This window comes from Notothenia coriiceps, unplaced genomic scaffold, assembly GCF_000735185.1.
Source record: "Notothenia coriiceps isolate Sejong01 unplaced genomic scaffold, NC01 NC01_scaffold00035899, whole genome shotgun sequence".
In the NCBI taxonomy this organism is placed as follows: domain Eukaryota; kingdom Metazoa; phylum Chordata; class Actinopteri; order Perciformes; family Nototheniidae; genus Notothenia; species Notothenia coriiceps.
This window is the reverse complement of record NW_011368600.1, coordinates 16,369-27,562: the sequence shown is the minus strand read 5'-3', so window position 1 is coordinate 27,562 and position 11,194 is coordinate 16,369. Positions and strand designations below refer to the sequence as shown.

Genomic DNA, 11,194 nt, shown 5'->3' with positions numbered 1-11,194 from the left:
ACAAGTAATTGGAATATTGATATATAAGTTGCAAACAGATGAATGTTATGGATGTTCTTTCAAAAGTTCAGGTGTGTAACAGTCTTGTGGCATTTAGTTTCTATTTTCTTAATAGTAATCTTTACATTTTGTGGGGGAAACTTCTGTGTAGCAATGCAGGAGGAGTCACCGACTCAAAAGGAGACACGGGGAGAGCTGGAGCTTTGATGGCAAACACTGATGGTTTATTTGGAGCTTCGGCCGGAGAATTCACAAAACAAGTCCAGAGCCAGAGGTTCTGACTTCACGGTAGAGTTGCCACGTCAATTCTGAAGAACTCTACCCCAGACCCATGTATTTAGTTAGTTCAAAGAGAATAATCCACATTGTGCATAACAAGATAGAATCATAACAACTCCATCAGCTGACGCCAACAGGCAGGAACAGGGAGACAAAACACTGAGAGCACAGCAGCCAAGGTTACATGTGCGTGTGCTCAGTCAGGACAGTATGAACTGATAAACTGGGTCAAAGTTATGGGCCTTGGAAAATATTTCCCCAACAGGATCCTTTAAGGTTTAACATGCTTATGTGTAGGTCCCTTCTGGCTATAAGCATGTAAAACCAGCTACTGTACACGCTGTCTCTTTTTGCCGATGCTCAGCAGATCGTAACCAGAAAGCTTTGCTCACATTCCAGGTTAATGATACCGTCCTGGGTCTGCTCACAGCAGACGTCCCCCTGGGCCGCTTTGAATGTGCGGCTTCATGGGTTTTTCTGGAGCCTTGTGATGTTTAATGGACAGTTTTATAAGCAAGTCTAATCCTGAGGTAATATCAATGTGGAGCGTGTTATCAGGACAGTAACATGCTTAGGCAGACTTTGGTGGAGGGTTTAGCATCGGTGAACAAAACGCTCTGACAAAAATGCCTCCTGGTATCAAAAAGTAGTAAATGTTTCTAGTTTAGAAGATTAGTCTTACAAATACTTCAATATTTTGGTAATGTAATGTTTTGTAACATTACCTGAGGCCGAAATTGCCAGTTTACAGAATATTTATGGACTAAACATTTATGAACAATGAGGAAAACATTGGCCTGTCAAAATCATGAATTATTTAGTCAAACGTAAATCCAAATTAGGGAAAATAGTAAGATTCAAGTTAGGTCAAACTTGATTCATTCTGAAAGATTGCAAATAAATAAACGATAAAGATTATCAATAAATTGAAAATTACAAAAACCATACACATACCAAAAGTTAACCTTAAACATTTTTAATCAGACTCATTTTAATAAACCAATAAATGTATCATAAGTTTGGGCTATATTCACAATTTTTGTTGTCATCAACCTTTAATTAGTTTTTCCCTTTTTGTGGCAGAAATGGGCTTCCATATGCACGAGGTACAGAGAGCAGAACGATTCTATAAAGTAGATTTCTTTCCAGCTGCCTAGTTATGGTTTGACTAAAGACAATTATTTCTGAAGGTTTGTCGTTTTAGAAATGTCTGCTACCCTGAAACTTTAATCTACAATTAAACCAGCAGCTCTCAGGTGGCATTTTCTCTGTCCTAATGAAAACACAATTAAATGATTAGTTGTATTTAACCTGACTTCCTGCAGCTGTTCGGTCTGTTCGCCAACATCTTCTTCCTGGGCCAGGCCTTCATCATCATGCTGGTGTATGTGTGGAGTAAAAGACATCCGCTAGTACGCATGAACTTCTTCGGCCTCCTGAACTTCCAGGCACCTTTCCTCCCCTGGGTGCTCATGGGATTTTCGCTGCTGCTCGGAAACTCCATTGTGGTCGACCTCCTAGGTATAAAAACATTTAAACAAACGCCAACATCTGACGTAACCTTTAACTCCTAATAATCTGCTCAGATATTTGGCTAATGTTCAGGAAGGATACACAGTGAAATTAAGATAACGTAAAAATCATGAAACCTGCAACGTAAACAATTTATATAATTAAATAGCAGGGGGCCTGAATTGCATTATTTGCCTTCTATTAGTTCAAATGGATACAATTGAAATATTATAAGTGTATCAGAGAAATATAAAAACTTGTACACAACAACAGAGCGATACTTGTGTTAAAAAATCCAATGAAAAGAAAAAAAACAATGTTTTAGTGAGTCTCTGAATCCTTTCTGTTTCCTGTCTGCATTGGCTCCTATACATAGTTCGAGATTTTAAAAGGCTCACTTATTAATTTAAATAATAAATAAAAGCTACAGTGCGTGTGTTTATTTCTGTTTTTCCTCAGGTATCAGTGTGGGTCACATGTACTACTTCCTGGAAGATGTGTTTCCAAACCAGCTGGGAGGACGGAGGCTGCTGATGACGCCAGAACTTCTGTAAGTCCGAGATGTTTATTTTCTAAACTTTAAAGAGGACATATTATGCTAATGTGCAGGTTTCATATTTGTATGTTGTGTCTCTACTGGGACATGTCTCCATGCTTTAATGTTCAAACAGCTCTTTATTTGTCTCATACTGCCTGTGCTGCAGCACCTCTTTTAACCCTCTGTCTGAAACCAGAGCCCAGTCTGCTCTGATTGGTTAGCTGGCCGGCTCTATTGTCATTGGTCAACCACTTAGAAATGCCCCGTCCCTATCACCTAAAATGTGTTGGAGCGATAGCCAATAGAAGCGTAAGTGTTACATAGTGACGTCACTATGTTACGGAAGTAAACAAAGGAGACCAATGGAGGTGTTTCAGGCAAGGGGGAAGGGAAGTTTGGGATTTGAGCCTTAAGAGACCATTACATGCACAAAAAACCTGTATAACAGGAAAGAGAAGACCCCAAAATGCTCAATAGTGCCGTTATTAGTCATTTGGAAATAGATGACTTGCAGAAGACTTTAACCCTAATACGGTCCTAGAGTTTATTAATATAAAGTAAATTCAATTTGTGTTATCGTATATAAGTATTGCAAAAATATATACTGTATCTATTGTCAACATCATGAGACCCCCTTTTTCCTCCTCATAGGCGGGCCATGTTCGATCAGCCGGAGGACCCCGACTACCGTCCGCTCCATGAAGAACAGCAGGGGGAAGATCTGCTGCAGGACGAGGAGCCGCAGGAGTAACAATACTAAGACCACAATAATCTGGATAAATCTGAGGAAACAGGAAGACAGTTAGAAGATGTGGATCTGTGGAGCCCTGACTCCTCAGATCAGAGGAAATGAACTTAAAAGGGCATCCTGTAGAGTTCATTTGACCGCGATTCAGCAGAGAAATGTTTTTACGAGTAGGTCCCTGTTGTGTTTTCATAGTGCACAAGCACGGGGCGACATAAAAGACAGGGAAGAAAACCAAAAGCAAGTCAACACTGCAGGATTTAAAATGTTAATATCAAAATCAAATGTTTACTGAGGAAGAAAAGTGAGACCTCAAAGACACACACAATAACGGTAAAGGCAACATTTGTTTCTGTCAACAAAACGCCACAGGGCACCTTTAAGGTCGATTTACAATAATTGTTTTTTATTTAGCTTTCTATCGTATCTCTTGGTCTTTATCGGGGGGCAATCACATGAATGTCAGATGGTTTCATACGAGGATACATTGTAAACCCTTTCTGAGGTCAATAAGATGCAAGGGCTTCATAAAAAGCTTGTTACTGGACATTTGGGTTAAGATTTTGCCCACATGAGTTGTTTAAAGTCTAAGATGTACGTGCATGCCTAACAGAATGTATGCCTGAATTTGAGTTTGTCAAAAATATTCTTTAAAAACCCCAAACCTAGCAACGAGACAGTGAGTGATTCACCTGATCCGTGTTTATAAAGCTATTCACTTAGACTTTATCAGCATAAACAAATATAAACCTAAGTAAGCACACTCCAACTGTGTAAAATAAGTCAAAGCAGTTCCCTCCCTGCTGCTGTCACAATGAACTGCCGACCTCCAGAAACCAGCACACTCTGCACTTTCACCCGCTGCCTTTTGTGGGTCAAACACTGGCAAACTAAATGGAAATTGCTTAGCACAACAACAAGCAAACAAGTCTCTGTGGGAGCGTCCGACAACCACACATACTTCATTGTCAGTCATGACACGGCACTGTGGAACATTTTAGTCAAGAAAACGTTTCTGTTTGCAGGGATTCAATGGAAAGCATCAGCAAGAAGATTTATAGGAAAAATCATCGTGGTATTGACAATTCAATGTGGGGAAATTCACACACACGTACCTGATATTTAACATTTGAATTTGTTAAAAAAAAATAAATAATCTAAAGACGTAATATTTAATTGCAATTTTGCTGCCCAGTATTGCAATTTAAACTAATTTGTTCTAGAAATTAAACTACAGCCTTTCATTTGTGACTTATATTAAACAAAGAAAAAATAGAAACTTGTTTATTTGTACTTGTCAGTTCAACATACAGAAGCCTTTTTAAAAAACTGAACAAATTAGCTCACTTTTAGAAATGACACTGCATATTTGACCAGCTCGAAGAGGCTGTATTTAGACAAAAGGTGACGTTAAGCTTAATGCTAACAAAGAGATGCTAACACTCTTACACATGACAATGTTAAGCTGGTATGTTTAACATGTTCAACTTTTTTGTTTAGCGTGTTAGCATCCTAGCAATACTTCTGAAAGGCAGTTGGTCATTGACTTGTGATGGACACAATTTAAGCTGATGGCTGATATAGAGGGAAAAGTCAAAGGATCATCAAAGTTATAAAAATGTACACAGAGGAAAACAGATATCTGTAGAAAATGTAATTGCCAACTATATTATTTGAATCTCAAAGAAAATATTAGACTGACACATCACACTGCCTGTTACCAAAGAAAATATGCCACCTTTAAGTATCACAACCGCTAATTAAAACACCATTTATTTTGTGAGCTAGAAATAAAATGTAGCTCTCAAGATGGAAGAAATTACACTAAGGTGCCATGCATATTTAATAAAACAATAATATCATATTCTCATAGTAATGCAGAAATTGTTTATTCATTTACTTTTTAAGGGGCCCTATTACACTCATTTTCAGTTTCATATTTTGTGCCTCGACTGTTTCCACGATTTAATGTTCAAAAATCTCTTTATTTTTCTCATACTACATGTGCTGCAGCACCTCTTTTCACCCTCTGTCTGAAACCTGAGCCCAATCTGCTCGGACTGGTTAGCTGGCCGGCTCTGTGGTGATTGGTCAACCGGTTAGAGATGTGCCGTCCCATAGCAAATCACGTACAATGTGTTGGAGCGCAAGCCAATAGGGGCATGAGTGTTACATAGTGATGTCACTATGTTATGGAAGTAAACCAAGGACTATAAAGGAGGCATTGCAGGCAGGGGGGGGGGGGAAGAGAGAAACTCCTTTGCAAACCATTTAAATGCACACAAACCCAGTGGCGAACCGCCAGGGTTCAGAGAATACCCTGGAACACTCAGACAAAAAATAGATTTAATTATATAAATAAAAATGTATATAAAATGAATAAATGAGAATCGTATCTGTGTTGTTGATCTGTAATATTACAGTGTTACGTTGATTTGTTTGTCCTTCTCGGACCATGCACTACGCATTTGAGTGGTTTTGTGTTAGAAAAGAAAGCAACCAATCAGATCTTGTTCTGGGTCTCTGGGTAGAATATCCTTCAACCAAGGTATTCTACATCCTTGATAGAAGGCCTTGGCTCAGAGCCCTGGCCGTTGCACTGAATGAGAGCGTACGTTTAGACCGACAGTTTGACAGTGTCTATCACATACAGTAGTGATAAGACACGGTTCGCCACTGCAAAAACCTATATAACACACTGTAGGAAAGGACCCCAAAAGCATAAAGGGCTTCTTTAAACTGATGCACAATATAACAAGACGTCAAATCAAGCTCTTACACTTTTTTATTTATTTTTGTAAGAATTATTAAAATGTACAAAAAGACAACAAATACAACATAACAATATATTATCTGAGACTGGCTGTGGTTTTTTTTCTCCCTCTGGTCAGGTAAAGAGAGTCAGTGGTCAAAGTGAGAGAGCAGCCTCTCCACACCGGGGGTCTGAGGGGAACACGACGGGGTTTTCTACCGGGGGCTTTGCCAAAAAGAACAAAGTAATAACATCAATAATGAAAATAAAAAATGTGAATGTCTGACTGAGAATCCGGTAGAGCAGAAAAGACATCCAGCGCGTGATGGAGGGACGTCTCTGGTGCTGATGTTTGTTCCGTGACAGAACCAAACCTCAGTGAAGACGAGCTCCTGCAGGGGGCGCCGTCGCCCTACCACGCAGGCGCCATGTTCGCCAGTCGCCTCATTCGCCTGTGGAGAGAAGGGCAGTGTCAACAACAGTGTCAGCAACCGCAGACTATTACAAACCTCACTCTTCTTACTAGAGGTCCAAATACTATTCGTTTAACGTGATGATAATCAATGTTATTAAGATCATTTCATCTATTTAATGGGTCCTATGGTTGAATGCTGAAGGGTAACGTCTTCCAAACAGAGTGGTGCAGGGATGAGTCCTAAAGCGTGGAAATTAGTAAGCATTTTAGAAATGACGGTCCACTGTATCAAAGTATTTTGATTGGGTTTTTGCTTGGATTCCCGAAATAAGGTGCAAATAAGAGCTTATAACATTTGTATAAAAATGTGTTCAATGACAAATATATGTCAATAACAACTCACTGGTGAATGTCAGAAGTTTTTACGTGTCTTAAAATGGCGGTTGCTAACAAGTGCCTATATGAGACAGCTAAACATTATCATGCTGAGCATTAGCCGCCTTGAGCTTAGCGGTGGTGATGATATCTTTTTACTTTTGTCGAATGCATTTATCCTTAACTTATTGTTAAAGTGGCGTTTCTATGTGGAGATTATCCCGCTGAACAAAATGTTTAAGTATAATAAACATGTGTTTGCAACAGATCTTATTTCTGAAATATACCAAAACAAACAATATACAGCTGTAAAAAATGATCTTCAAAAAAAGAGGCTGGAACCATCAACTTAAAACATTTTTATAATTAAACAATTATCCAATATATCAACATCTGATCTACTCTTCATGAAGTTACTCAATTGATTACGTTTTAAGCACTATTCAGTTCACAACAAATGTTTGACATTTTACTTTTCAAAAATGACTTAAGAGATGATCATTTATCAAGATGATCGTGTTAATCATATCTGACTAATATTGATTAATGTGCACTGTCCCTGTTAAACTAATCAATTCATGTATTACCTTTTTTTTTTACAGGTCCCTTACTAAGTCAGGACTGTATGGGTTCAGAACAGTCTCATAATACACACATGCACACAGAAGGATTCACACTTGTATTTCATGATCCGCAAAAGGATTCACACTTGTATTTCCGGATTCACACTTGTGTTTTCTCCGGACTGCGCAAAATGCGTACATGAAGCGCTACGTCATGAACGCAAGAAATCTACCCCTCGTGGGTCGCGCTCATGTGATTGGCTTAGACTGGAGGAGACATCTGATTGGCTATAGATGAGAGAAATTACAAGTACGAATCGGCTGACCGTCAGGGGAGTCTAAAAAAACTTACACACGAATGCACAGTGATCCGTGCACAGGAAGCGGTTTGTGTTTGCAGGTTCAGATGTTTTAAACGGAAAACAAATATGTGTGGATCAAAAATACATACGTAAAACTTTTTTCTGTATTTGGATTTTATTTACATGTATATGAAACGGAACACATTTGTTTGTGCATTGAAAAACACAAGTGTGGATCCGGAAATACAAGTGTGAATCCTTCTGTGGATCATGAAATACAAGTTTGAATCCTTCTGTGTGCATGTGTGTATTATGAGACTGTTCTGAGCCCATAGGACTGAACTATGTCATTTGGCACTACAAAAGTAGAATAGTGAATTAAGCTGCAACGATTAGACAAGTAAAGGATGATTCAATTGACAAGAAACTCTTTTGATCTTAAATAGATCAGTTGGGTTATAATGTATATACCTCTGATTTCCATTCTGTTCTAGTTTTTATTTATCTCCACAGGAAGGAAGTATGGTAACAAACAGCTGACTGCTCCATCATGGAGGTGCATTAAAGCCTCAGCCTCACTCACCTGGTGTTTCTGTCCTGATCTCTGATCTTCTTCTCCATCTCTGCGTCTGTCAGGGTCTCCAGCAGGGGGCACCACTGGTCGGCATCGCCTGTGTTTCTGATGGCTATCTCCACTGTGGGGAGGGGGTTCTCACTGCAAAACACCAACCAAAAACAATGGTCACTATGGATGTACTTCACTGCGGACTCAGTGGATGTGTTCCCTCTGCTGCAGCTGGAGACTCAGATGTGGGTTTCCTTTCAAGTGACTCAGATGGGATGTTTTCTAATCAATCCATAACAGGGAGTCACTTCCCCCCGTTTACGCAAATCTTGAAGCGCGCAAGTTCCAAGCAACGGTAACAATAGCGTAATATTATAACAAGTTACTAAAACATTTAGCATAGTTTTGATGAGCAGCGTGAGGAAAGACGGGAAAAACACATCCTGTTTTGAAAGAAAACAAGATATGTTAGGAAACAGCACAACTCCAAAGAAACAAGCGTGAGAAGCAAGTAAAATAATGGATTTAACTTCATGCATGCTGATGAATATATGAACATAAATGTTTACCGCCCTGATCATCTCTGTTTGATTGATTGCATTACCAATCATTCATCGTTATCATGAAATAAGCAGAGAAATTGAATATTTCTTCCACAACGGATATCCAACTGTTACGGAGATCAGTCTGGGTTTAGAAATATTGAATTACTTCACATCCCAGGGAGGTGAGGAACTCGCAGACAGACTGTCGGCTACGATTCACCCAGACAATATCCGTGAGAGCAGTAAATAGCAGCCATGGCAACGATATACACAACCACAGAGATGTCAACAGGCCAGACTTTTCCAAAGCGCTTGTTTCTGCAAGTAAAAAATGTAATATTTCAAAATGATGAATAATTGATCAATGTGTGATCAAAGTGCCCCTTCAAAAACATTACAATACACTATTACATTATGGTAATATTTGTTTGTATTCTTGAATGTTAAAACATCTAATTCTTCAGGTTTCTTATTGTCAACGTTACAGTTATAATCAAGATTTCAATAACCTCACAAGGAGATTGACGTAATGATGGAAATAAAACATGTTGTGCACTTTAGAATTAAGTACAAATATATTTACGTTATTTGCAGTGTTTAGTATTTGCCTCGTTTCATTAGGGTAAACGCTGAGCATGTGTTGTCAAGTTGGTGAAAATGTTTCTTCATTTGCATGTGTTTTGGCAAATTTGTGTTTTTATATTTGCATCGATTTAGAACAGGGGTCTCCAACACATCGATCGCGAGCTACCGGTAGCTCGTAAGTAGGGATGTAACGATACCAAAAACTCACGGTACGATAATATCGCGATAACAAGTCCACGGTAAAGTATTTATCGCGATATTGAATAATAAAGGGAAGAAAAAAAAAATCAGAATATCTTTTTCTTCAATAAAACATTTTTTTACTCGGAAAATGCTTCTTTATTACATAATAAATCTGATTTTTACAGCATTTTTGTAGGATAGCAGTATTTTAAAGTGTCAAAAACAAAGTGACAGTAACAGACTGGAACAAGAAAACCAGTGTTTTTGTACCTACCAGTACTACCAAACAAAGTAAGCATTTTCTTTATGCCACTGCATCTCACAAATAAACAAGGACATTTAATAATCAGACCCTGCAATAAAATAAATCAAGTTTCACTTTAGTTTTTCAAGTAACTCAACTCAAACTCACTAGTCACTCACTCAGCATCATCAGACAGGTTTTTAGGAATATGAGAATGTCCACATTTCCAGGTATTTATAAGCTGGGGTGTTTGGGCATTTACAATATCCCCTGCTCTGGAAAAAACTCTCTCGCTTGGTACTGATGTTGCTGGGACACCAGTGGTCGCGTTAACCGAATATTTTATTTAACAATGACGGAAAAATCTGAAAGCAGTCTGTCATTTTGACAGATTAGAACAAACTCTGAACAGCGCCAACGTTTCCCCAGAGCCAGGCTCTGGTGTTATGCCGTGTTATGCATGCCCTCCAAAAGGAAATGATATAGTTTCCAAACCGTACTTTGCCGTACAGATCAATACATGTCTGGGAGGTCTTGCTTTACGCTGTGCGCGTCCCGCGAGGTGCATGCACACACGGCATAACACCGCCCCCCCCCCACCCCCCGTTGACAGTTCACGAGCATGCTCTATCGTGAACTGTTCAGACCCGACGGGTAATAAGGGATTATGACGGATATTTTACTATCCTGTCTGTCAAAATGACGGACAGCGAAAAAGTCTAACGCCAGGCTTATTGACAGGGCGAGATATAAATATATGGTTGGTACTTGTCAATGTCTCTAGGTGTGTAAATGTAGCCCTGTAAATACGATGTCCTTTTGTGTTATCTGTTGTTTTATTTTCATGTTGTAACCTACCTGCTGCCATGTTGGACAGGTCTCTCTTGAAAAAGAGATCGATGATCTCAATGGGAACACCTGGTTAAATAAAGGTTTAAAAAAAAAAAAGTGTTTAAAAAAAAAATTAAAAGAAAATTAAAATTAAACTTTTTTTAAAAACATCAGTTATATCGGCATTCAGAATATTCCATCGGTCATCCATTATCGCAGCCAAGTTCAATCATCATCAATAATCATCGCTCATAGTCATACTGCATATCATCAACCATCATATCATCACATCACCATCATCCATCATCATCATATCATCACATCATCATCTCATATATCATCACCATCATCATCATATCATCATCGTCATCATCATCCATCACCATCATCATCATCATCATCACCATCACCATCATCATCAATCTATTATCGTCACCATATCATCGGCATCATCTATTCGTAATCTTTGTAATCATCTCAGTTGATCACCAGATTACCATGAGACTTACCGGATGAACATTTATGTACATCATCAGCCACACCAGTACATAAACTTTATGAGTCACGAGCATCATGATGACGTCTCAGCAACACCTACCAGTCACGAATCATCGTCAGTCAGCTTGACTGATATATGCTGTAGTGAGAGGTTCCAGTTAGCATCCCTGCTACATTGCTTATATGGCTTATAGCGCCATAGCCGCCATTTATGTTGAAGGGTTATGGCAGCACTTTGCTGGTTTTAGATGCGATAAAACTT

General features: G+C 38.9%; 2 protein-coding genes across 2 annotated transcripts in view; one reads left to right on the top strand and one right to left on the bottom strand.

The window, feature by feature from the left end:
- The first annotated feature begins 1,364 nt into the window (after positions 1-1,364).
- Positions 1,365-5,427, top strand: LOC104963260 (derlin-2-like). Its single transcript, XM_010791828.1, has 4 exons — positions 1,365-1,385; positions 1,605-1,800; positions 2,251-2,341; positions 2,981-5,427. The coding sequence occupies exons 1-4, from the start codon at positions 1,365-1,367 to the stop codon at positions 3,078-3,080; spliced, it is 408 nt and encodes a 135-aa protein (XP_010790130.1). The 3' UTR covers positions 3,081-5,427.
- A 218-nt stretch (positions 5,428-5,645) lies between these two features.
- LOC104963259 (SWI/SNF-related matrix-associated actin-dependent regulator of chromatin subfamily B member 1-like) overlaps positions 5,646-11,194 on the bottom strand; it is a 13,447-nt gene continuing 7,898 nt past the window's right edge. The window contains exons 7-8 of the mRNA XM_010791827.1: positions 8,065-8,277; positions 5,646-6,278 (exon numbers count right to left, since the gene is read on the bottom strand). Coding sequence (XP_010790129.1) covers positions 6,239-6,278; positions 8,065-8,277 — 253 coding nt within the window. The 3' untranslated portion in view covers positions 5,646-6,238. The remainder of the gene's footprint in view (positions 6,279-8,064; positions 8,278-11,194) is intronic.